At 36.8% G+C, this 23,933-nt stretch overlaps 1 protein-coding gene across 3 annotated transcripts in view; it reads right to left on the minus strand.

Annotated features, from left to right (window-relative positions):
• Positions 1-23,933, minus strand: part of LAMA2 (laminin, alpha 2) — a 705,371-nt gene that overhangs the window by 205,851 nt on the left and 475,587 nt on the right. For all 3 annotated transcript variants that reach the window (XM_010834646.1, XM_010834645.1, XM_010834644.1), the window contains exons 25-29: positions 23,452-23,631; positions 23,156-23,344; positions 22,939-23,072; positions 19,206-19,323; positions 10,506-10,640 (exon numbers count right to left, since the gene is read on the minus strand). In XM_010834646.1, the coding sequence (XP_010832948.1) occupies positions 10,506-10,640; positions 19,206-19,323; positions 22,939-23,072; positions 23,156-23,344; positions 23,452-23,631 (756 nt within the window). The remainder of the gene's footprint in view (positions 1-10,505; positions 10,641-19,205; positions 19,324-22,938; positions 23,073-23,155; positions 23,345-23,451; positions 23,632-23,933) is intronic.

A 23,933-nucleotide genomic window follows, 5' to 3' on the forward strand; every position in this document is an offset into this window, starting at 1 on the left:
ATCCGTCATGGCAAATAGATGGGGGAAAAAGTGAAGATAGTGACAGACTTTATTTTCTTGGGCTCCAAAATCACTGTGAATGGTGACTGCAGCAATGAAATTAAAAGATGCTTGCTCCTAGGAAAACAGCTATGACAAATCTTGACAGCATATTAAAAAAGTAGAGATATCATTTTGCTGACAAAGGTCCACATTGTCAAAGCTATGGTTTTTCCAGTAGTCATGTACAGCTGTGAGAGGTGAACCATAAAGGCTGAATGCCGAAGAATTGATGCTTTTGAACTGTGGTTTTGGAGAGGACTCTTGAGAGTCCCCTGGACTGCAAAGAGATCCAACCAGTCAATCTTAAAGGAAATCAACCCTGAATATTCATTGGAAGGACTGATGCTGAAGCTCCAATACTTGGCCAATTGATGCAAAGAGCTCACTCATTGGAAGAAGCTCTAATGCTGGGAAAGATTAAGGGCAAAAGGAAAAAGGGATGATTAGAGGATGAGATGGTTGGATGGCATCACTGACTCAATGGACATGAGTTTGAGCAAGCTCTGGGAAATAGTGAAGGGCAGGAAGCCTGGTATGCTTCAGTGCATGGGGTTACAGATTTGGACATGACTTAGTGACTGAACAATAAAATGGTTTCTCTAATAGTACAGTGTACTGAGTGATTTCCTCCCTCTGTGGCTACTCTTTTTTATCTTCCTTCATGGATTTTTTTTCTTCTTTCTGTTGAGTAAGATTGGTCCTTTCTAACTTTGGCTCTCATTTCTTTTCTTTCTCTTTCCTACATTTTCTACCTTTGTCATTTCAACCATTACTAGAACTTCAGCTATCAGAGATTCCCAGGTGGTGCCAGTGGTAAAGAACCCGCCTGCCAATTCAAGAGACATAAGGGAAGCAAGTTCCATCCCTGAGTCGGGAAGATCCCCTGGAAGAGGAAATGGCAACCTGCTGGAGTACTCTTGCTGGAGAATCTCATGGACAGAGGAGCCTGGTGGGCTACAGTCCATGGGGTCACAAACAGTCAGACATGACTGATGTGACAGCACATAGCATAGCATAGCAGCTATCATCTATCTTTCCCAAAGTCTAAATTTTATATATTCTGCCTAATATCGATCTCTAATGAGTTCCATACTTAAGTTTCTAATTGCTTCTTAGATAGATCTTCTTGTATACCACAAAAGTATTTGAATGAGAAACCTCAAAAATTAAGCTCATCTCTTTCAAAATCTCCTAATACTCCTGTATTTCCCATTTAATTTGGGGTCACTATCATCTCTCTGGCATAGCAAGAAAGACCTTTATAATTCAGCCTCTGCTTACTCCTCCAGTCTTCCGTCTAGCCACTGTAACCTTCACACTGTATGCTAAAGCTATATAGGACTATCTGAAATTCTCAAATTATGCAGTGCTTCCTCTTACCTCTGGGAGTTTTCATATGCAAATATCTTGTTCTGGGATGTTTTTCCTCCTCTTACTTGGCTAACACGTATTCATTCAGCTCTCATTTTCACTGTCTCTTTCTCTGATAAACATTCCCTGATGCCTGAAGTCTGGGCTAAATTCTCCTTGCTCAACACAGTGGCTGAAATATGTTGACATTCAATGACTATTTTGAATGAAATGACTGCATAAATGAATGTACTTTCTAGGTATTATAGATGAATACTGGTTAGGCTTCTTAAGATGAAAAGGTCAAGTTTCAAGTCTAAAGAATTTACAGTAAGGTGGCTAGCAGGGAAAGAGGATTTGTCGTATTTGGATACTGATTTAAGTACCATAATCCTCTCTTTTTCAATCATCCAAAGGAATCACTTGTATTTTAGCAAGAAAATAGCCATTTCATATTTAACAGTAGCATAGTGAGAGATAATGGTTCCAAGATAAAATAATTATCTGTGAATTCCAGTCTCAAATCATTCAGCAAGTTGCCAAATGATGAAAGAGTGTTAACTGGGGAGTGCTTTAAGAACATACTTTATAGTTATAGAAATGAGCAGATGCCCCAAAATACATGGTATCTTAAACAATAATTGTTAACATTTGCCTTTGTAAAAAAATAAAAAAAACAACCTGCATAATAAATTATTTATGTAACCTACTGTAACACTGATAAGTGAGTCAACACAAAAAATAATGCTGATCATTACTAAAAATACAGATATTTAAAAATATGGCTTGCTTCTTTTATACCTACAACTCTGTGTAATTTCTACGCAGAGAAAGCAAATACTTGAACTTTCTCTGGACAGTCAATCTTTCACAGGGTTGCTGACATACTAAACTTGGTTAACTGAATTAAATGCCCCACTTAGCCCCACAAACACAGCACACAAATCATGATGTTATTTTTGAAACTTTTTACATCAATCTTTCATATGACTTTCCTGTTTCCTTTGAAATAGAGGACATAATATTTTTCTTATACAGAAATTAATCTTTAGAAAAAAATTTTATGTGTTAGATGCCTAAAGAGAAGTTTAATAATCTGGAGATTAATATATGCCAGTATCATTTCAATAGTAGATTACAATATATAGCATTCGTTTTTGTTTTTTGTACATGGGAAAACGGGGTATTCATTCCTTCCACTAAATCAAATGAATATTGTATTAATATTTGGTATCTTTGAACTAAGGTGAGAAGTTACTATTTTTCTTTATAGGGATGCCTCTTCACACTCCTTGACATATTATTAAATGCATGGATTCTCAACGGCAGCCCTTTTCATCTTGTATAACCATAAGCTACATAGTTTTTCCTTATGCCGAATGAAAACTTGTTTCACTCTAATTTTCAGTTAGTAACCCAAGTTCTGCCTTCTGAAGCTATGCAGATTAAATCCTCCCTGGTGGCTCAGAAGGTAAAGACTGCCTGTGGTGCAAGAGACCTGGGTTTGATCCCTGGGTTGGGAAGATTCCCTGGAGAAGACAATGGCTACCCATTCCAGTATTCTTGCCTGAAGAATCCCATGGACAGAGGAGCCTGATGGGCTACAGTCCATGGGGTCACAGAGTCGGATAGGACTGAGTGACTAACACTTTTACTTTCACAAAGCTTTTCCTTGTGCTGATTGAAAATGTTTCACTCTAATTTCAATTAGGGACCCAAGCTCTGCCTCCTGAAGCTATGCAGATTAAGTCTAATTTCCATTTCCCAGGGAAAGTCTTCAAATATCTTAAGTACATTATTACTTCCTAAATCTTTTTTTCGAGCTAAACAGTTAACAACCCTGATTAGTCAGAATTTCTCTTAAAATAGAGATTCTAAATCTCACAAATATATTTAACATACTTCCATCCTTGATCTTGATCTTATACAAGTGAATCTATATAGTAAAATAAGAACTCCTATTTCATAGAAATTGCTATTATATGTCATTCCCTCTGTTTTTTACCTTAAACACTAGTATATAAATTCCTAGAGGGCAATACCCACACATTCCTTATCTTTATATTCCCAGAACCCACCACTATGCCTGAACATGGTAATACTTATTAAAAAATGCCTCAAGAATGAATAAACAAGTGAGCCTAAGTTCAAAACCTACTCTATTAATTTAACCTTGTTAATCGTGGCTCATAATTCTACCTGCCAGGCTCTTTTTGATTATTGACAGCATCCAACACTTTACATCATCTGAATATTTGATAGATTTCATTCAAATCACTGATAAAGATTTTGAACATGACGGGGTCAAACACAAATCCTATGCCTCATCAATGGAGACATCTCTAGAGCTTATTCTAGGTTATGCTGTTTAGCAGCTTCTACATCCACTGAACCTGTTAACTGATCACTATTTGGCCTATATTTTCAGCCCTGTTTGTGAGCATATAATGAAATGTTCTATCAAATGCCCATCTGAACAAACCAGAGTTTGAACCATAGATCTGACTCTTAGGCTTATGACTTAAGCAAATTATTTAATTTCTCTCAGCATCATTTTATCAGCTGTATTAGAAGGAATAATCCTTTCTCATCAATTTATTGTAAGAATAAATGAGAAAAGATTATCTACAGTGGCAAGCCCTGGTTCTGGTACATACATAAAGTTGGACACATAGTAGCTGTTAATCTTTTTTACTAAGTTTGACACATCATTTATTACATTCTCTGATGAATGTGAAATTATACTGAGAATCATGGAACTATGGTCTCAGATGTTATATACATCATAACTCAAGCAATTAGCCTGATACATCTTATTTTAAGGGAACCTATTCTGATAGCTAATAAACATTATGTTTCACTGGAGATCAAACTCAATCTGTCTCTTACATTCTACTTTCCTTTTTAAAACCTGGTATGACACTTTATTGTTCTCCATCCTGTGACAAATTTCATATTTTCATGATTTTGCAAATTTTTTTCATATACAGCTCTTAATCACATTGCAGATTCTATTAATACACTGGGGTAAAATTCACCTGGACCTTCAAAATCACACTCATTCAATCAGCTAAAAGTATGATTACTCTCACCCATAATCAGCAAGTATTATTTTGTACTAGATTTGAAACCTGATTCTAATACTTTTTACTGAAGGCTCTGTAAGTTACTTAAAATTTTTTAGGATTAATTTTCAGAGTTGTAATAAAATACTAATAATTTCTACCTTGGTAAGATAGATTAAATAAGATAAGGTTTATTTTAAAAAGACTTAAACACAGTAGATTCTAGTTATGAGTTTACTGAAGATGGAACTAATTGCTTAACCATGGAGACTGACAGTGTTACAGACAACAGAGCAGGTCAATGATAGAGATTTACTTTATCCTTTCATTTTAAAATAAGAATTGTGATAGAGTAAAAATAATATTTTCACAACTTGTTTAGTCTTGAGAAAGTTATTTGTGCCACCTGAGATTTCAATATTCCCATGTAAAATGTTGGAGAAATAATATTGACTATGTAAGTCACTCAGTCATGTCCTACTTTTTGTGACCTTATGGACTATAGCCTGCCAGGCTCTCTGTTTGTGGGATTTCCCAAGCAAGAATACTGGAGTGGGTTGTCATTTCCTCCTCCAGGGGATCTTTCCAACCCAGGGATCGAACCAGTGTTTCTTATGTTTCCTGGGTTCTTTACCACTAGTGGCACCTGGGAAGCCCAATATTGACTATAGGTTTAGTGAAAATTCAATGAGAATATATATGTGTATAAAAAGACAAAGCTATAGATGTGTTATATAAACTCTTAAAACTCTGACTATCTTATCTATTTTTATGATTGCGTGCGTGTGTGTGTATGTGTGTGTGTGTGTATGGATCAGTATTAAATCACCTACCTCTTCTCCCCCTTCTGGCATGAGGTTCAATATTTTGTAGGTTTTACTATTTCATTTTGAAGAAAGTTTTCCTTAAGAGGCAATGGTAACTTAGATATTGGTAATAACATGCCTATGTGTAGGATTTATTAGCATCTACGAAGAAGCAACAGCTCTCTTGTAAGTGTCATTAAGAATTATTAAGAGGGTAGTTATAAAGTGATGTGAGTTTTATTTTACAGGTGAAATGTTTAGCTTGTGAAATTTTCTACAGTATTTTTCTACTCTTTATTTCTGAAGAAAGGAATAAAGGAAAAGAAAAAACAAGATAAGAGAAAATCTGGCATAGCATTAGATATAGCAATGCTTTTTACAATAATTTTTGATTAATTATCATCTGGTTCTTAGACTATAAATGGTGGATAATATGTATGGTAATTAACATCTTTATTATCATTAATCATCATAGCCATAACTTCTACTATAGAGCTTATCATGTGCCAAGTAACGTTCTAAGCCTTTTACCTAGCATTTCATTGAATCCATAGAAAAACTCTATGATTCAGTACTATTATTATCTTCATTTTATAAATGAGGAAATTAAGATGCCATTGAGGTTAAATAAGTTGACTAAGCTTACACAGCCCATAATGGATGAAGCCAGAATTTGAATCAAGGCAGTCTGACCAGAGTCATGTTTATAACCACCATGCCAACACAGAGGGTATTGCACTGTGTAGTGGATATGATATTTAACTGGGAAACACAGTAAAAATAGTAAAGAAATCTGTATGCTTCAGTTGCTTCAGATATAGCATTGGAGTAATCATAGTTATTTCCTATTTGTCTCATGAAGTGTTTCAAAGATGAGCAAAGTTGCCTAACCTCAAAAGTTGTAAGCTCCCTGATGGAAAATATAAAAATTCAGACCACAATAATTTATACTAGCTGTGTATGTCTGATGCTTTTATGTATTTATTTTGATTTCACATAGGGATATCTCAGAAAATAGAGCTTACAGTAAGAATTGTTGGCCCAAAAGTGGTTATAATAATCAGTTGGTCAAAAGAGTACGGACAGTATAAATACAACAACTTTTATCTGAAATAAAAATGAAATTAAACTGTATCTTTTATGAGGACTTCTAAATTATTCATTGTTGTTCAGTTGCTAAGTTGTGTCTGATTCTTGGTGACCCTGTGAACTGCAGGACATCAGGCTTCCTTGTCCTTGACCATCTTCTGGAGTTTGCTCAAACTCATGTCCATTGAGTCAGTGAAGCTAGCCAACTATCTTATCCTCTGCCGCCCACCTTCTCCTCCTGCCCTCAATTTTTCCCAGCATCATATGGAGTGACATTACTATTATAATTTACGGTGAAGATAGCATAAGAAAGAAAAATGTATTTAATTCTCACTTAAGAATGTATGTTAACCACCTCTGAAATTATCTATTGAATTTTACTGGCCAGAAAGTTGGGAAAAAACATTACCCTTAAACCAAATGACAATTATTTCAAGAATTCAAGGATGGTTAGTATCTACACCTCCACTCCAGTCCTCACAAATAAGCATATTATAAATTTCCATATTCTGTCTTGATTGAAAGAAGATAGTCTTTAAGAAGTCAGGAATAAAAAGTTGTCTTAATAGGATGAAAATTATTTACGTTAAACTAATCGCCAGAATTGTACTTTGTGATAAAAGATCTGAGTCATTCTTATTAAAATCATTAATAAGATAGGAAGCTGACCACCCTTCTATATAACATTTTTTGAGACTTAAAGCAAAACTATGTAAGTATTATATGAGAGATAGCTCTGGCAAAGAAGACACATATATAGTTTTTTGAAAATATTGTAAATATAAAAATAACTGAGTCAACTAAGAAATGTCTAGAGCTAGAAAGAAAGTAGTTGAATGTTAAAAAACATGTAAAAAATCTATTTTGTCAATATTTACCAGTAATGACCAGTTAATAAATACATTGAAATAAAAAATATAATGCTTACCATTAATAAGAAAATGTAAGATACGTGGCAATAATTTTAACATAAGAAATGCATAGCCCATATAGGTAATACTAAAAAAACTATGAAACATAAAATGTTTGAAAGTAAAGAGTATCATATTCTTAAGGTTTAGGGAGGATAATTCAATAGTGTAAAGATGATGATTGTTTATGAACTGCTTAATACACTTCAAATAAAAATTCTAGTGCTATTTTTTGGGGAAGAGAGGAAATAGTGAATCAAAATGTCATTTGAAAGAATATATAAGTACAATAAGCTAAGAAAATTAGAAAAAGAAGTGTAGCAAACAGCCTTGCTTTACTAGAATTTATAATTTACCATAAAATGAAGGTAATCAGGGCATTATAATAGGAACTAAAATGTAAGGAGAAAAGAATAGATGCTCTTTAAAACATATCTTAACACGAGTAAAAGAAATAAGTATATATTCAGACACCATGATGTGTCAAGGAGAAAAGGAAATATTATTAAGTAAATATTTCTTTAAAGTAACATATTTGAAGAAAAATTATCTCCCCACATTATAATAAATTCTGGAAAGATTAAAAAGTTGGATCTAAAATGTAATCATAGAAATAATGGTAAATACTATGCAATCTCAGTATAGATATTGAAAGTCATTGCCTGGGGGAGATCACCATGAGAATGAATATTGTTAGAGAAGCAAATTGCTCCAAGGATTCTGTCCTAGGAATATCAATGTATTGATTTCAGGTAATGAGGAGAAAACAGAAAAGAAAACTATCAAAGAGCAGACTTTACCAAGAAAATCCCGAGAATACCATGTCCAGAAAATTAAACTGAACAAAAGCTTCAAGAGGAATGGGTGACTCAGAGCAGCAAACACTGCTAATAAATCAAATACAATGAAGACCTGAACACTAATCGTTCAGGTCAGTAAATGAGTAGTAATAAGAAAAATGAACATTACAAAGCAGCGATAATAAAGAAGGCTCATGGATATTATGCTAAGTCACTTCAGTCGTGTCCAACTCTGTGTGACCCCATAGACAGCAGCCCACCAGGCTCCCCCATCCCTGGAATTCTCCAGGCAAGAACACTGGAGTGGGTTGCCATTTCCTTCTCCAATGCAGGAAAGTGAAAAGTGAAAGTGAAGTTGCTCAGTCGTGTCCGACTCCCAGCGACCCCATGGACTGCAGCCCATCAGGCTCCTCCATCCATGGGACTTTCCAGGCAAGAGTACTGGAGTGGGGTGCCATTGCCTTCTCCACATGGATATTAAGCTGGTTAGAAAGTGAGGGCATGGGAGTCACAAGGAACGATAAAAGATGTGAATGTCAATGATGAGACTAAAAATGTTGACGCTGAAGTATTAAGAAATGAAAAGTGAAGTCACTCAGTCATGTTCAACTCTTTGCAACTCCATGGACTACATAGTCCACGGAATTTTCCAGGGCAGAATAATGGAATGGGTAGCCATTTCCAGTCAAAGGAGAGGATGGTTTACCTTGAGACTATAGAAGCTCTCAGTTCCTGATAATGACAAGTTCTTGGAAAGGCTCGTGGAGTGAGGACAAGACACTAAAGTTAAGGGTGTGGAGGAGTTCATTTTATGGGCATCAGAATCAGTAGGAATTATGACAGAAGTGGTGCTACAGTGAATGGCAATGATGCAAATGAAAAATCTTCCAGGAATGTGGTAGGTGACCTGAGGGTTAGAATGTGGCTTCAACAAGCAGGTACAGTGGGCAAATGAATGGAGACGTGAGATTCAAAGCTGGGGGTTGTTACAGAAGAGAAAAGGATGATATGAAAGTGGCCCCACCTTCAGGCTCAGGGGAATGAAGAGTGTGAGGAAAAACAGTGGCTTTCACTTGAGAGCATGGCTGGGGAGCAATGTGTTGGGAAACCGCGTTTCACTTTGAGCAAATGAAGAGGAAATCAAGGGAAGAGGGAGATTATGTAGGGATTTTGCTGATTTCTGGTCATGAGTTCCACAAGGCTCCACGGGGGTTTCAGAAGACTAGAAGAGGTGGTGAAGGAATTCAGCAGAGATACCCAGAGCTGTGTGGGATTAGATTTTGGGGGCCCCAAGTGGTGACATGGAAAACTTGAATTTCTCCACAGTCCTGATTGCTCCAGGGATGAGAAAATGGGGTTTTAGCAGGAATATCACAACAATAAAAAAAAAAAGAGCAATTAAAAATTCTTTAAAAAGTTAAATTATGGGATATCAAATCAAAGACTGTAAAGATTGTAAAGACTAGCAACATAATATGCTCATGATATGTACATTTTTTTAAAAATTCAGGACATAAAACTACACCTATGGTATCATATAAATCTTCTTTATAAGCAAATACATAAAATTGGTGGGAAACACATTAAATATTAAATGTCTATCTTGAATTTTTGATGACTTTTTTCCTTAATACTTTTCTATAATTTATTAATTTCTTACAAAGAGTTTATTTTTAATTATAATCAGAAAAAAAAACCCTTGTGATTCTGCTGCTGCTAAGTCGCTTCAGTCGTGTCTGACTCTGTGCGACCCCATAGATGGCAGCCCACCAGGCTCCCCTGTCCCTGGGATTCTCCAGGCAAGAACACTGGAGTGGGTTGCCATTTCCTTTTCCAATGCATGAAAGTGAAAAGTGAAAGTGAAGTCGTTCAGTCATGTCTGACTCTTCACGACCCGATGGACTGCAGCCTACCAGGCTCCTCCATCCATGGGATTTTCCAGACAGGAGTACTGGAGTGGGGTGCCATTGCCTTCTCCGATTCTGGTACTTGTCTAAGATGCTGTTGGTATTAATATACTATTTCTTGATATGAGCAGTGATTTTTCCAGTTATAATTTTTAAATTATTTTTTAAATGCATAGCAGTCCATGGGGTTGCTAAGAGTCAGACACGACTGAGCGACTTCACTTTACTTTTCACTTTCATGCATTGGAGAAGGAAATGGCAACCCACTCCAGTATTCTTGCCTGGAGAATCTCAGGGATGGGGGAGCCTGGTGGGCTGCCATCTATGGGGTCGCACAGAGTCGGACACGACTGAAGTGACTTAGCAGCAGCAGCACGATGTCTTTTCTTCAAATATTTCTTACACACACACACTCACACATATATGTATACAATTAAGTTCCCTGCAGGTTAGCTGATCTCTGCACTCAGTTTATGAATATGTGTAAGGAGAAACGAGAACGTGGGCTTTATTCAAGAAAGGCTCAGGTGAATACCTGGCATATGGAGGTTTCAGGGTCACACAGGTTGCTATGTCCATGACACTGACAAGGAACACAGGTTCCCAGGGTTGCTCCAGGGGTGCGGCCACCCGGCTCAGAACGCAGTCGATAAAATCCTGGCGTGCATGTCTGAAAGAAAAAGGAGCCAATTAGGAGAGCCAACTTGGAAAGCTTTCTTTAGCAAAACTTGGGTTCTTCAGTAGTAAAAAAGAAAGATATTTTTCGTCCCATCAGTGGGAAAGGCAACACCACTTACAAACAGTGAATGTCACTTTTGATTTCTAATGTGTATTTCTGCCTGGTCCATCAAGTATACAGGCAGCATCTGTGTTATCAGATGTTAGCAAAGGAAAGTTGTCATTTGCAAATACCACTCAGCCTGAGCAAACTTCACATAGTCTTTTTTCTTGAGGAAGAAGTTTGTTTTTAAATAAAATTGTCATATGGCCTAAAGAGAGAATCCCAGTGTCCTTGACAACCTAAAAGCTGTCTCTACTGTGCTTGATGGGTAGCTAGCAAACGTCCAATGAGACTCAGCAAAAAATTAAATAATAAAAAGTATTGCAGTTGCATTATTTATATAGGTATAATTTAAAGACTATAAAAGTAAGAAATTCAAAATAATAAGAGCTTTACATGTCTTGGGAATATCAGGCCACCAATAAAATGGTGTAGTTTTTTTCATCTTGCAATAAAAATCTGAGGGCAAACAGGAAACTGCTAACAAAGCTGACACATGCAAAATCAAGGCTTCCATCTTCATTCGGGTGTATTATGTAAATTTATCAAGAAACATCACTGGCTCTTTGGAAGAAAGCCCATTGCTCTGAAGAGGAAATGAGAACAGTCCTGTGTTCTGGGCTCAGATCTCTTATTATGCAAAGCTGCTGCATTTATCAGCCATTGTTGATTTATGAGTAAGAGGTAGGAGCTAGTTTTTCAGATTCCACTAAAGATTATGAAGGGATGTTATCCATGTCAACTTTTTTCCATAGGATATCTTGCTCCCACTGATGAGAGAAGTGACTGCTGAATAAGCAGGGGAAAATATTAAATTAAGAACTTCTTTATGCCTTTGCATTCTTTTGGTTCTAGACCAAAAGAACCAAACCAGGGTGGAGTAGGTAGAGGTTCCTTAGAAAAAGAAAACGATCAATAATCTGCACTCTCTTGTTTGTTTTGATTTGGATAACGTGAGAGTACTTCAATTAAGCACTTAAGATTCTCTCTGCTTTTATCTTGGTCTGTAGGAAATTCTAATGAGATATAATAATGTCCTGGATGTGAGCAAGCTGATAGAACCAGGAATAGTATTCAAAATATTTGGAGTCCTATTTATCTTATAGTGGGAGAATCAGATACTTGAATAAGTTTATTCATATTATTCAAAATCAAGGTTCATTTTTGCTATTGTTACCAACTAAGGTCTGGAAATTATGGCTCAGGAATTCATTTAAGCATAATTGAGGCAACAATCTAAGGTGTATTTAAAAATGTTACACAGCGTAGGTTGTTCCAACTCTGGTGCATGCTGACTGTAGAATAAAATTGGATTTTTTTTGTATAGATTTCATCCTTGGATACCCATATACTTACTGTTATTTTACTGGTATATTTTCTTGGGGGGGGGGTGTCTTTAAAGATCACACAAACTGAGAGTTCCTAGCTCTATTTTTTAAATCAAACAGAAGTTTAAAACAGGTCTTACAAGAAGAGTAACATTAAGAGATGGTCATTTTCATTGAGGAGTCATATGCAATTCAATGTTATGGACTGAAATCTAAAGGAGCCCTGGCAGGTGAAATTTACTGTAATATACCCAATTTCTCTTATTGCTATGGCTCTTCTCTGGAAAGAGCAGGACAAAGTAGAAAAGCACTCCAGGGGGAGTACAAGTCTGGGCTTCAACTCAAGCTCTATGTGGAAGCTTCTAGGCCTGTCTCTGTGATTCTCAACCCTGGCTGCACACAGAATCGTCTGAGGAGCTTTAAATACTGATACCTGGCTCTGCCCCCAGAGATTCTCATATAATTGGTGGAAAGCTGGGCCAGTGTTGGTTGTAAAACTCACAGGAGGGTCTAATAAGCAGCCAGGATTGAGAATTACTGGCACGCTCCTCGCTCTCTGCTGGAAATGTGTGTCTTTGAAGGGCATACAGACTCTGGCACTGTGACATCAATGAATATAGAAACCTTGATTTTCCAAGTTTGTTTTGCCTGAGGGATACAGGCAAATCACTTGGTGTCATTGAGATGTGGTTTCCTCATCCCACAAATGAGCATATGTATTAACTCAGTTGTTTTCTGAAGTTTCTACAGTTCTAACACTCCAGATTAATTGTGTGTCTTTACAGATCAAATTTCTAAGAGTTAGCAAAAAAAAAAAAAGACTACTCCACAATACAAGAGAAATTTAAAACACTTTGTAAAGGAATGTAAATGCATATATTCCTCTTTAATCTCCTACTCTTGTGGATCTTATTTGTACTTTTTTAATCTGTTTTTCACATTGCTGAGGATGCTTTTTAAAATCAGATGTTTTTCTTCTCAGTCAACTAGGGCAAAATTCATGAGAATCATTATGTTTGAGTTGAGAACAAAAGAGGAAAGATAATAGCTACTTTTTAAAGTCCTGTTTAAAAATCCATTCTGGAACAAAATAAAAAAATTATTGAAAGGCAAGTAAATAAACATGGTCCTAATCTTATCCCTTTTTTTCTTAACTCAAACTTTTCCCAAATTCTCTTCTTCTCTTGTGCAGAAATTATTCAGAGCTCAATTTTCTTCTGCTCTCCTTCCATGTTTGTCTTCATAATATGGTATTCCATCAAAATGTTAGAACTGAACTGTACAAAAATGTGGGAGGGAGGAGAAAAGGGAATGTGAGACAAAGGAAGTAGAAAGCCAACATGGTCCAGGTGTGAGGTTACACAACACCCCTCTGTCCTCCTCAGAGTTTAATAAAAATAGACACTTCTGCTGTTGCTAGTAAAAAACACTCTCTCGTATCTTTACATGGGTTTTACAATCAGACAATCCTGGGTTTATTTCCTGTTCTACCACTTACTACAGATGACTTGTACAGATTTTAAATACTATGGACTGAAGTTTCCTCACCTGGAATGTAAGGGTGTTGCAGAACTTAGTGGCTGACTAGTAATGTATCTGGGGCTTCCCAGGTGGCACTAGTGGTAAAGAACCTGCCTTCCAATGCAGCAGACATAAAAGATGTTGGTTCGATCCTTGGGTTGGGAAGATCCCCTGGAGAAGGACCTGACAACCTACTCCAGTATTGTCTGGAGAATCCAATGGACAGAGAAGCCTAGCAGGCTATAGTCCATAGAGTCACAAAAAGTTGGACATGACTGAAGTGACTTAGCATGCATGCACACATTCATGTATCTAGGTTTTTTGAGCCAGGTTTAAATAGCTGTTCACTGTCTTCTAACTGTGTGATAAAAGGCAGGTTTCCTAACCTGCCTGGGCTTTCATTTCCTCACCCATAAAATGAGAATCACAATACACTCAATGTTGGTGTCAGTATATTAGGGAATGCACGTAACGTTGTGAAGGATACAGTAAGCTCTCAATAAATGGTCAGTTGTGTGTGTGTTTTTTAACAGGGTTGCTGTGAGGATTAAATGAGATGATGTGTGTGTGCAGTGCTTGATTTTTAATAAATCAATGAGTTGTTTCTATTCCAGATAACTTTTTAGTCATTGAGAATATACTAAAAAAAAAAAAAAAAAAGCCAATGGTAATTGTTCTTTACTGCATTGAGAAACACACTTACAACGTATGCCACTTACCCTACCATGTTCCTTAATATTTAATGAATATGAAGAGTCTTTGGGTCTTCCATGTACAATGAAAATGGTAAAGGACATCCCCAGAAGCATGCATGTATAAGAAAAAAAGTCTGTCTTACTATTTTGTCTTTTGAGTGTTATGAGCTGGTAATAGGTATACATTGAGTATTTAAAAAACGTATTTTTGGCAGTCACCTGACAGTTTGTGAGAGGTGATCCAGTATATACTAACCATTTAGCCATGAGTCAGAAGCACTATTAAAACATGGTGGAAGGGGAAAGATGATTAAATGAACAAAACATCACCAAGAGATTATCTGTGAATATCTGATTTCCATGGTCTTATTGCAGAGAACCACATATTCAACAATGAATAGTTTCAGTTTCTGCATACACCCTAACCTGAGATTAGGTCAGTTGAGAAAACAATGTTAACTGAGGTAATAGTGAGGAGCAGCTTAGGTAAAGTATGGTAATCTAAATGGCTCCCACAACAGCAAAAGTGATAAGGAAATTGTGTTTTTTATTTGATATCTATCTAAAGGTACCCAGTCTCTACTTCTAATGATAAATTATAAAAAGTAATCATTTCTAGAACTGACATTTTCAATGAACAGGGCTATAGTATTATAATCCTACAGGTAATAGACAATGCTAGGTCCTCACAACTGGCTGTATGGTAACTAACACTTAATTTTGTTTATTTGCAACCACATTTCTGTATAAAAACATGAAATGAGTAGCTTGTAAATGCATATGTCTCTAGAATACCTTACATTTGGTGAAAATATTGTAAAGGAATTGCTTTGTGTATTCACGACCCAAAGCATATGTTATTAGAATGGGATGTATTATTTTAAACCTGTCCTTAGTTCTTGCTTTGATGATGAGATTTTATGCCTGAGTAATTACACTTTAGAATCAAGATGAATTATAAACAAGATGCATAATGGATTAGAGGCAATGGGTTGTGGAGAAAACCTCAGGTGCCTTATTATAAGAGATTGGTCTTTATTCTCTAATCTTGCCACTAAAGATATTACTTTAATTATTGTCTGTCCATAGGAGTTTAAGTGAAATTCACAGGACATAGGTGAAGCCACCAATGCAGATCATAGTTTGTATGTATGTCTAGTTTTTCTTGATTTTTTTTCATATAATATTTGCTTTATTTGTGCTAATTTATATTTTCATATAATGATGGAAATTTACTACAATTAATAGGAAAGTACATTTTAGAATATACTATTTAAAAGCTTGTTGATTATAATAAGATGAGTTTTAACATTTAAAATCTGGAATGGAAGGTGTGTGCATGTGTGTATGTGTGAAAGTAGATTGCATTAAAATAATTTGCTTCTTTGCTAATATTTTTCTTTATAAGGGAAGAGTATTCTTTTAAATAAATGCAGAAAACATAGCTGTAGTGAGTTTCTTTTCGAGATATCTAAAGGTCAATCTTGATTACTTACTCAATATGTTGTATAGAAAAATAATATCGTAGAACCAGAGAATGTTGGAACTACAAAACCCAACCTGTAATTTTATAGATTGGCTAACTATATAATAACTAAGGCCTATAGCAATTAAGGGATTGACCAAGGTCACACAGTGAGACAGGAGTGCAGGCCAACATTCCTTGGGATAAATAAAATTCCACCTTTTGTCTAGAAAAATCTCAAATTCTTTATCTTTTTTCATGCTCATTGTAAAGGTAGCATATTCTGTATGTGCCTTTTTCACTGTCTCATTTTTTCACATCTCCACTGTGTGTACATATTGATATTTCACACATATTGGGTTGTGATTTTAAGTACAATAAACATACTTATTGTGCTAAGTCACTCAGTTGAGTCTAACTATTTGTGACCCTATGGTCTGTAGCCCAGCAGGCTCCTCTGTCCATGGAATTTTCCAGGAAAGAGTACTGGAGCAGGTTGCCATTTCCTATTCCAGGGATATGGTTACTGGTGTATGTGCAAAAGTATACATGTGTATGAAGGAGTTATGACAATAAGGAGATGGATTATTTGTTCATTCAAATAAATATTGCCATTCAGAGCAGTCACAGAGCTAAAAATTTATTCCAAAAATATTTCACAGATATTTACAGTTATTCTTATGAAATGGTTTTATGACTATGTGAAATTCATATGATGATAGCTAAGTTGAATGGCATTTCAATTTACAATGGAGATTTTATATTTATATTTTCATTTACATTAATCCACATGATGATTGTACAAGTTAAAAAAAAAACCCCAAAGTCCAATAACAAAAAGCCAATGCCCTGTTCATCTGGAGGAGTTAGGCAGGATTCACCCAAACCAAATGCCTTTCTATTTTCATCATACCATGCCACCTCTCAGGAGAGTCATGTTCATTGTTTTAAAGTTGTATTTCACCTGCCTTGCAAACCATACTTAATAGAACTTCTCAAATCCTATTTACAAAAGCTATACAAAATTATAGTCCTTCCTCATTATCTGCCAGGAGATTAGTTCCAGGAGTCTCCATTGATCCTGAAATCTGACTCGGCTCTCTCATATCCATGGATTCAGCATTAGTGGATTTAAGCAACCACAGATGAAATTTTTGATTGCAGTTGGTTGGATCCATGGAATGGAAACTGGTGGAGGGTCCACTGTATATTTACTGAAAAAATTCATACATAAGTGGATCCAGGCAGTTCTAAGTTGTTCAAGGGTCCACTATATTTATAAATAAATACACAGATGTATAACTATTTATTCCAGTAATAATACTATTAACCACATTAACTAATAATGACTCCACCAGGCACTGTGATAAGTGCTTAAGTTCTAGTTCATTTAGTCTTTCTGTGATTCTTGGGCAGTAGATGCGAGAGATGTTAAAAATATCTAACTGGTGTGTGGGGGGGCCATCAACCAATCTAAGAGGAAAGAATTTGTGCTGTAGAGCTGGAGCAAGCTGTGGAGGCCCTTCCTGGGCCAGCCAGTTGCCGCATTGAGGGGTCTGAAGGAGATGGACCGGGTGTGGTGGCAGTTACTCAGGGTCTTGGGGATTTACCAGCTGAAGCCAAAGCAGGTTTATAAGCTGCACAAGGCCTCAGTCTTAGTATACAATGAAGTAGAGATTCAAACCCAGGCCAGGTTGTCAACAATTTCACCTTTCCCTAGATCATACCCTGAATCTGCCTGCAATGCAGGAGTACCCAGGAGACCCGAGTTTGATTCCTTGGTCGGGAAGATCCCCCTGGAGAAGGAGATGGCAACCCACTACAGTGTTCTTGCCTGGAGAATTCCATGAACAGAGGAGCCTGGCAGGCTACAGTTTAGCCTTGTGCAGCTTATAAACCTGCTTTGGCTTCAGCTGGTAAATCCCCAAGACCCTAGTAACTGCCTGCACACTCGGTCCCTCTCCCTCAGACCCCTCAGTGCAGCAACTGGCTGGCCTGGGAGGGGCCTCCATGGCTTGCTCCAGCTCTACAGCACAAATTCTTTCTTCTTAGATTGGTTTATAGGGTTGCAAAGAGTTGGACGTGACTGAAGTGACTTCAGTTCAGTCACAGTGTGCCAGACTTCCCTGTCTTTCACCAACTCCAAGAGCTTCCTCAAACTCATGTCCATCAAGTTGGTGCTACCATCCAGCCATCTCATCCTCTGTCATCCCCTTCTCCTCCTGCCTTCAATCTTTCCCAGCACCAGAGTCTTTTCCAAGGAGTCAGTTCTTTGCATCAGGTGGCCAAAGTACTGGAGTTTCAGCTTCAGCATCAGTCCTTCTAATGAATATTCAGAACTGATTTCCTTTAGGATTGACTGGTTGCATCTCCTTGCAGTCCAAGGGACTCTCAAGAGTCTTCTCCAGCACCACAGTTCAAAAGCATCAATTCTTCAGCACTCAGCTTTCTTTGTAGTCCAACTCTCGCATCCATACACGACTACTGGAAAAACTGTAGCTTTGACTAGATGGACCTTTGTTGGCAAAGTAATGTCTCTGCTTTTTAAAATGTTGTCTAGGTTGGTGATAGCTTTTCTTCCAAGGAGCAAGAGTCTTTTAATTTCATGGAAGTGACTTAGTACAGCACTATTAAGATTTAATATTTTTAACAGTTAAATTGGTTCAGTTGGTAAAGAATTGGCCTACAATGCAGGAGAGCCAGGTTCCATCTCTGAGTCAGGAAGACCCTCTGGAGAGGACATGGCAGCCCACTCCAGTATTCTTGCCTGGGAAATCTCATGGACAGAGGAGCCTGGTGGGCTATAGTCCATTGGCAGAGTTGAACACGACTTAGCAGCTAAACCACCACCACAAAGTAAAGATCTAGAAAATTCACCGGTTCTGAAGATAGTCAAAGGAATACCTCAGAAAGTAACCAATGCAGTTTTAAAAATATAATGACTGAAGGAGAGTGGCACTGCTGGAACAGTGCCAGTTATATGTCCTTTTGAGAAGCCTATATTAAAGGGAAAAGTCTGATATTTATTGCCTAAGTTCTGACATACTGTATTTTAAAACAGTCTCTCAAATTCTCTCAAATCCCAATTAATCTTATCTCATAATCACTGAAGTTTCAATGTCTCTAACTGTTCATAAAAAAGTGCCAAGAAAACATATCAGATGCAGTAAGTGGGCCTTAAGAAAACATTATTTCCTGTTTCATATTTTTACAAATCTTTTAATTTTTATTAAATATTTCCCTTGAGTCATGAGTCCTACTTCTAGCAAACAATAACATCATCTTCTTCTTACTGCAATCACATACTATGAGTGGAAGGTCAAATAAAGTAGGTTGAAGGTATGCTTGAAAGTAAAACTGATTGCATTAAAGGTGGTCCTGGGAGTATTTCCATTCAGCTGGTTAAGTAAGTCGGGCTTAAGCAGGTTAGTTGGAGCCAGCTTACCTCACAGGACAAGCCAGAATAGCCTGGGGGACAATCACATTTTTCTATCAAGTGAGCTGGAGGAGTCACTGCTGTGATGCGTCCTGGTTCAGCTACCTCCATTGAGATTTCAGAAATCCTGGAAACAGTGAGCAAATACTTAGATGGCAGTACCAGTAAATTAAGCTTACCTAGCAAATACTCAATCCTGCAAGAAGGGTCTTCCCAAGGTTTTGTTAACAACCACAAACTCATTCTATTGTTTTGGAGCTGCTAAATTTTAGGGGCTCCATGTTCCACATCTTACTCCTGCATTTTTGCTTCCTCAAAGGGTGAGATTCCACATTAGCAAAATATTCACATAAATCATAAAGTGTTTGGGAAATTAGATGTCTGATGTCCTGTTGAGAAGTTATTATAAAGAGTTTTCCCTCCGCTTCTAAAAATGTGAGTGGCTTCAGGTAGACATGGCCAATTAATTAGATATTTTCATTCTTTCAAAGAGACAACTCAAGGTCATTCTCTGTTGGCAAATCTCCTGTCATTACTAGTGAAATTGCTTTTACTTTGCAACTGGTCCCAATTTCTTGCTCTTGAATCTCTGAACATTCTTTCAAGAACTTTAGAAAACCACCTAGAAAACAATGCTTGAGCATATTACAGTAATATTGATCTCTTTCTGAAGATAAAGAACCTCTCAAATTAGTCTTTCCTTCAACTAACTTAATCCACATTTCCTATTGGTGGAAAGGTCCTTGTAATTGAAAAAAATTATTCACAGTGAAAATACTGATACCTTTTGCAGTAATTTGAAATTATACATTAAAAATATATGCAGTCCATAAACTCAGACTATTTCATGACTGACTAACTGGTAACATGAAATGTTCTGCAAATAAACTTTTAAATGAGACAATGAATAGTTTTGCTTCAATAAAAGGTACCTCTAAAAGCTTAAGGAGCTTGAATCATAAACTTTATAACAAGCATAGGTAGGTTTTATTGGTACTGAATTATGAATGCACATTCTGATTTGGCTCCTATTGTAATCTGGGATCTGAAGACCAGCCAGCCTTTATGAAACACATGTTCAGTTAAAATTCAGATTTCATTCTCCTCTTCTTGTAGATGCACAGCATTTGTGATATGTAAATAAACCACTCCCCTCCTTTAAGGAGGACTCGGCATTCTCTGGAGTAAGAAGGTAACCTGGTGTTTGTTGAGAAATCATCTCTGCTGTTATCTCACGGTATTCTATAACCTGAGGAGTTACTAGCATCATCTTCCCTTCTCTGGCACATACACACACACAACAGACTAGTGAGTATTTAAAAATCAAATGGAACCTGAATGGTGTTAGCAATAGACATTTCTGCAACACGTTATCTTTTTTTTCCCCTGGGGAATGAGAGACTGACTGTTTTGCCTGAATCAGGGAATTAGCCAAATTCAGACTTCTATGTAAATGAATACTAAAAAACAAAGTTGTTAAGATCTTCAAATAAATTTTTGTAGGAGAGTACAAAAGCAAAGAAAAAAGGAAATTTCAGTGTTAACATGTACAAAGTTGGAATCTCAAATCACATGTATAAAAAACTCTTTGCTTCTGAGACTTTCTAAATTTGTAACTGAATAAAGAAGTGGGGTTCTGTCTTAACTATGTTGAGAGGAAGACTCAAACATATTTCTGATCTTTGTCAAAATTCTTTGTCTTACAAAATCAAGTGCTGATCCACTGTTTATTTGTTTTTATCGTTACTAGGTGTTCACTCTAGTTTTTATTGACTCTAGAAAAAGTGAAGTATTTACTTATTTTAGTGTTTTTTAAAAAGGAAATCCTAAGCCAAAGGATATTATCTAGTGAGGTATATGAAATAAAGTGATAAGAGAAAGGGACTTATGGGAAAAAGCAGTCTTAAGGTGCAGAAAGGTGGGATCAGTGTGAGAGGTGAAAAAAGCATGATGAAAAATGCAGGACAACATCATTTCTAACAGATCTACTAACAAAATATTCTGTGTGCTAGCAAACTTTTTTTATTAAGCAGGGAACAATTTTCAAAATAACATACTTGCACACTCACAAGGTTACTTGCTTTCTTCTACAACATGTGAACCTGTTTGGCTTCTGTCACCTAATTTATATTTTTTATTCTAAAATAATTAACAATATAATTGACAAGATATTTTGGTTCATGCTTTTTAAAATTATTTCATGGAAAGAATCTCCTGCTTGGGATTGACATATACACATTTTTATATTTAAAGTATCAATAGATAACCAACAAAGATCTACGATTAAAAAAAAGAATCTCCTGTCAGAAATAAGAAATATGAAAAAGAAATCAAAGCAATACAGACTTGAAAGTGAATTTTGGTCCTTGATTTGGTCTCTACTTCTGGTATAATCAAAAGAGCAATATGGATCTTCTGCAATAAAGAAAGGATTTTCTGCCACATGCTTAATAATGGAAACATTTGAAACATGGTATTTTTAGATTCATTGATTTGTCAATGAGAGGGTTCATAATTTTCTCTTGCTTTCCTGCACTGATCTACTATTTTGTTACATAAGATTATTTTTAAACATCTATTGATTTCATATTCTTATAATAGAGACACTAACACGCCAGAGAAACTGAGACTATGTGTATAATTTCAACTTTCTGCCTCCACAGTAAACATTTAGCTACATCTGTACAGTTCCTCATTCTATCTCATTAGATAAGTTTTCGTTACACTTGAGGCACATGACCTCAAGTAAACGTGTACTCACGATGTTGAAGTACCACAACTTCTCCATTATTTATTTTCTCTTTATTCTATCATTTTTATGTATATCTTGCTGCTAATTCTTCCCCCTCCCGGGTCCCATGGTATATAAACATGCTTACTTGTCTCTCAGATTAAACAATCAGCCCTTGACCTTTGACATTACCTCTTTCTTCCCTTTTACAATTTTATTCACAGAAAACAATAGTCTCCACTCATAATATTAGATTCATTGTGTCCCATTCATTCCTCAAAACTTTGAGGCTCTTACTGCCCTAGAACTTCACTAAAACTGGTATTGTAATTGTTACTGGTGATTCTAACTTTCAAAGAGCTTCATTTTAATTGTCCTCTTTGGGTCATTAAAAGACCATACCCACACCTTTATAGTATTCTCATCCTTTGGCTTTCATGACAGTCATTTTTGCTCTTCTTCTGTGTACTTTCTTATTAAATGTGATCCCCAGTCTTTTCACATCATAAGGCAGAGGGAAGATGGCTATATCATATTACACATTGGAGTGAACAGGTACGAGTGGCAGAGGGAAGATGGCTATATCGTATTACACACTGGAGTGTGTAATGCATATGGTTGGAAGAGACAGGACCAACTTGGCCCTGCCCAGTTCCCCTGAGGGTTGAAGGAGGACACTTTCTCAGCAATCTCACAACATATTTATAGCCCAGCAGCAAACTCTCTCTACCTTGCAGGACATCTTCTCCTGAATTTTTGCTTAGCATCTGAAATTCACCATGTTGAGGATCAGTTCAATATCTGCCCCCTTAATCTTGCTTCTGGTTCTGTGTCTCTTGTTGGGGAAACGGTGGTGATAACTCACACCAGGTGACCTGGATGTCATTCTTGACTAGTCTTCTATCATCACACTAGCAACCCAACTTCTAAATCTTTCTTGTCTGACATCTCACTGATCTTTCTTATAGACTCGAGAAGAAGAAACTAACTTGGATATTTATTATAGTTTACCTGCTTTGTCTCATGATATTTCCATATGTAGCCTTGATAAGAATATAATGGATATCATATAGTACATCCAGGAAGTCTTCACGGGTCACAGTTCTGCTGATTCGAGTATCATCACCATAATATTTCCATTCTTTCTGTTAACGAGAAAAGAAACCACTGTGAAGAAACTCAGTGCAAATGCATTGGCAACATGGCACCCAACACCTAACCACCTTACCTCTGTCATTTCAATTTCATGCCTAGTCAATTGGCCAATCAGAGGAGCAGCCATATGCCTGATGATAATCCTTGCATGAGCAGGAGTTCCACCTCGAATGATAACTTGTGGGTTGTATGTAGAGAAACCTGTCTCTTCCCTAGCCTCAAAATAGATGGTGTACCTGAGTTTACCGCCATAGGCCATCAACTGACAAAATAAAATGAGAAATGATGAGTTAGATAAATCTCCGAATAGCCTTATTCTAAAACATGTTTCATTTTGCTCTCATGTGACTTCAACATTCTTGTCCTTACCTTCTTTCCTTCAAATTGTTCTGGAAGTTTCCAATAAAAAGGTTCCAAATGGAGCTCTTGTCTCACCAGATCCATGTGTGCAACGATCTCCGGATGCTGAAAAATGATGCCTTTTGTAGTTGTGTGCTGCAGGGCCTCATCCACCAGTGGCAGGATGGTCTGCTCAGGCTTCAGCGTTACCTGTGTGGGGTAAAAACACAGCAGGGTGTTAAGTGTAAGTCTTTGGAGGCCTCCTCTAAAAGGACTGTGTGTCTATCTGTGGCCCTGTCCCCATCTGATGAAGTGTTCTCATGAGAAACATAACTCATGGGCAATGAAGACAGGAGAGGCGATAAACCCTTTGGACTTGTTTGCCTAGGGAAATCTACAACATCTGTGCAACTGGTCTTTCACACTAACAAAAAGCAGAGTTGAAAAGTAGGAAGGGTTAAAGGAAAATTAAGGTTAAAAATGAACATTTTTCCATCCTAACGAGTGACAAT

This window comes from Bison bison, unplaced genomic scaffold, assembly GCF_000754665.1.
Source record: "Bison bison bison isolate TAMUID 2011002044 unplaced genomic scaffold, Bison_UMD1.0 scf7180017864035, whole genome shotgun sequence".
NCBI lineage: Eukaryota > Metazoa > Chordata > Mammalia > Artiodactyla > Bovidae > Bison > Bison bison.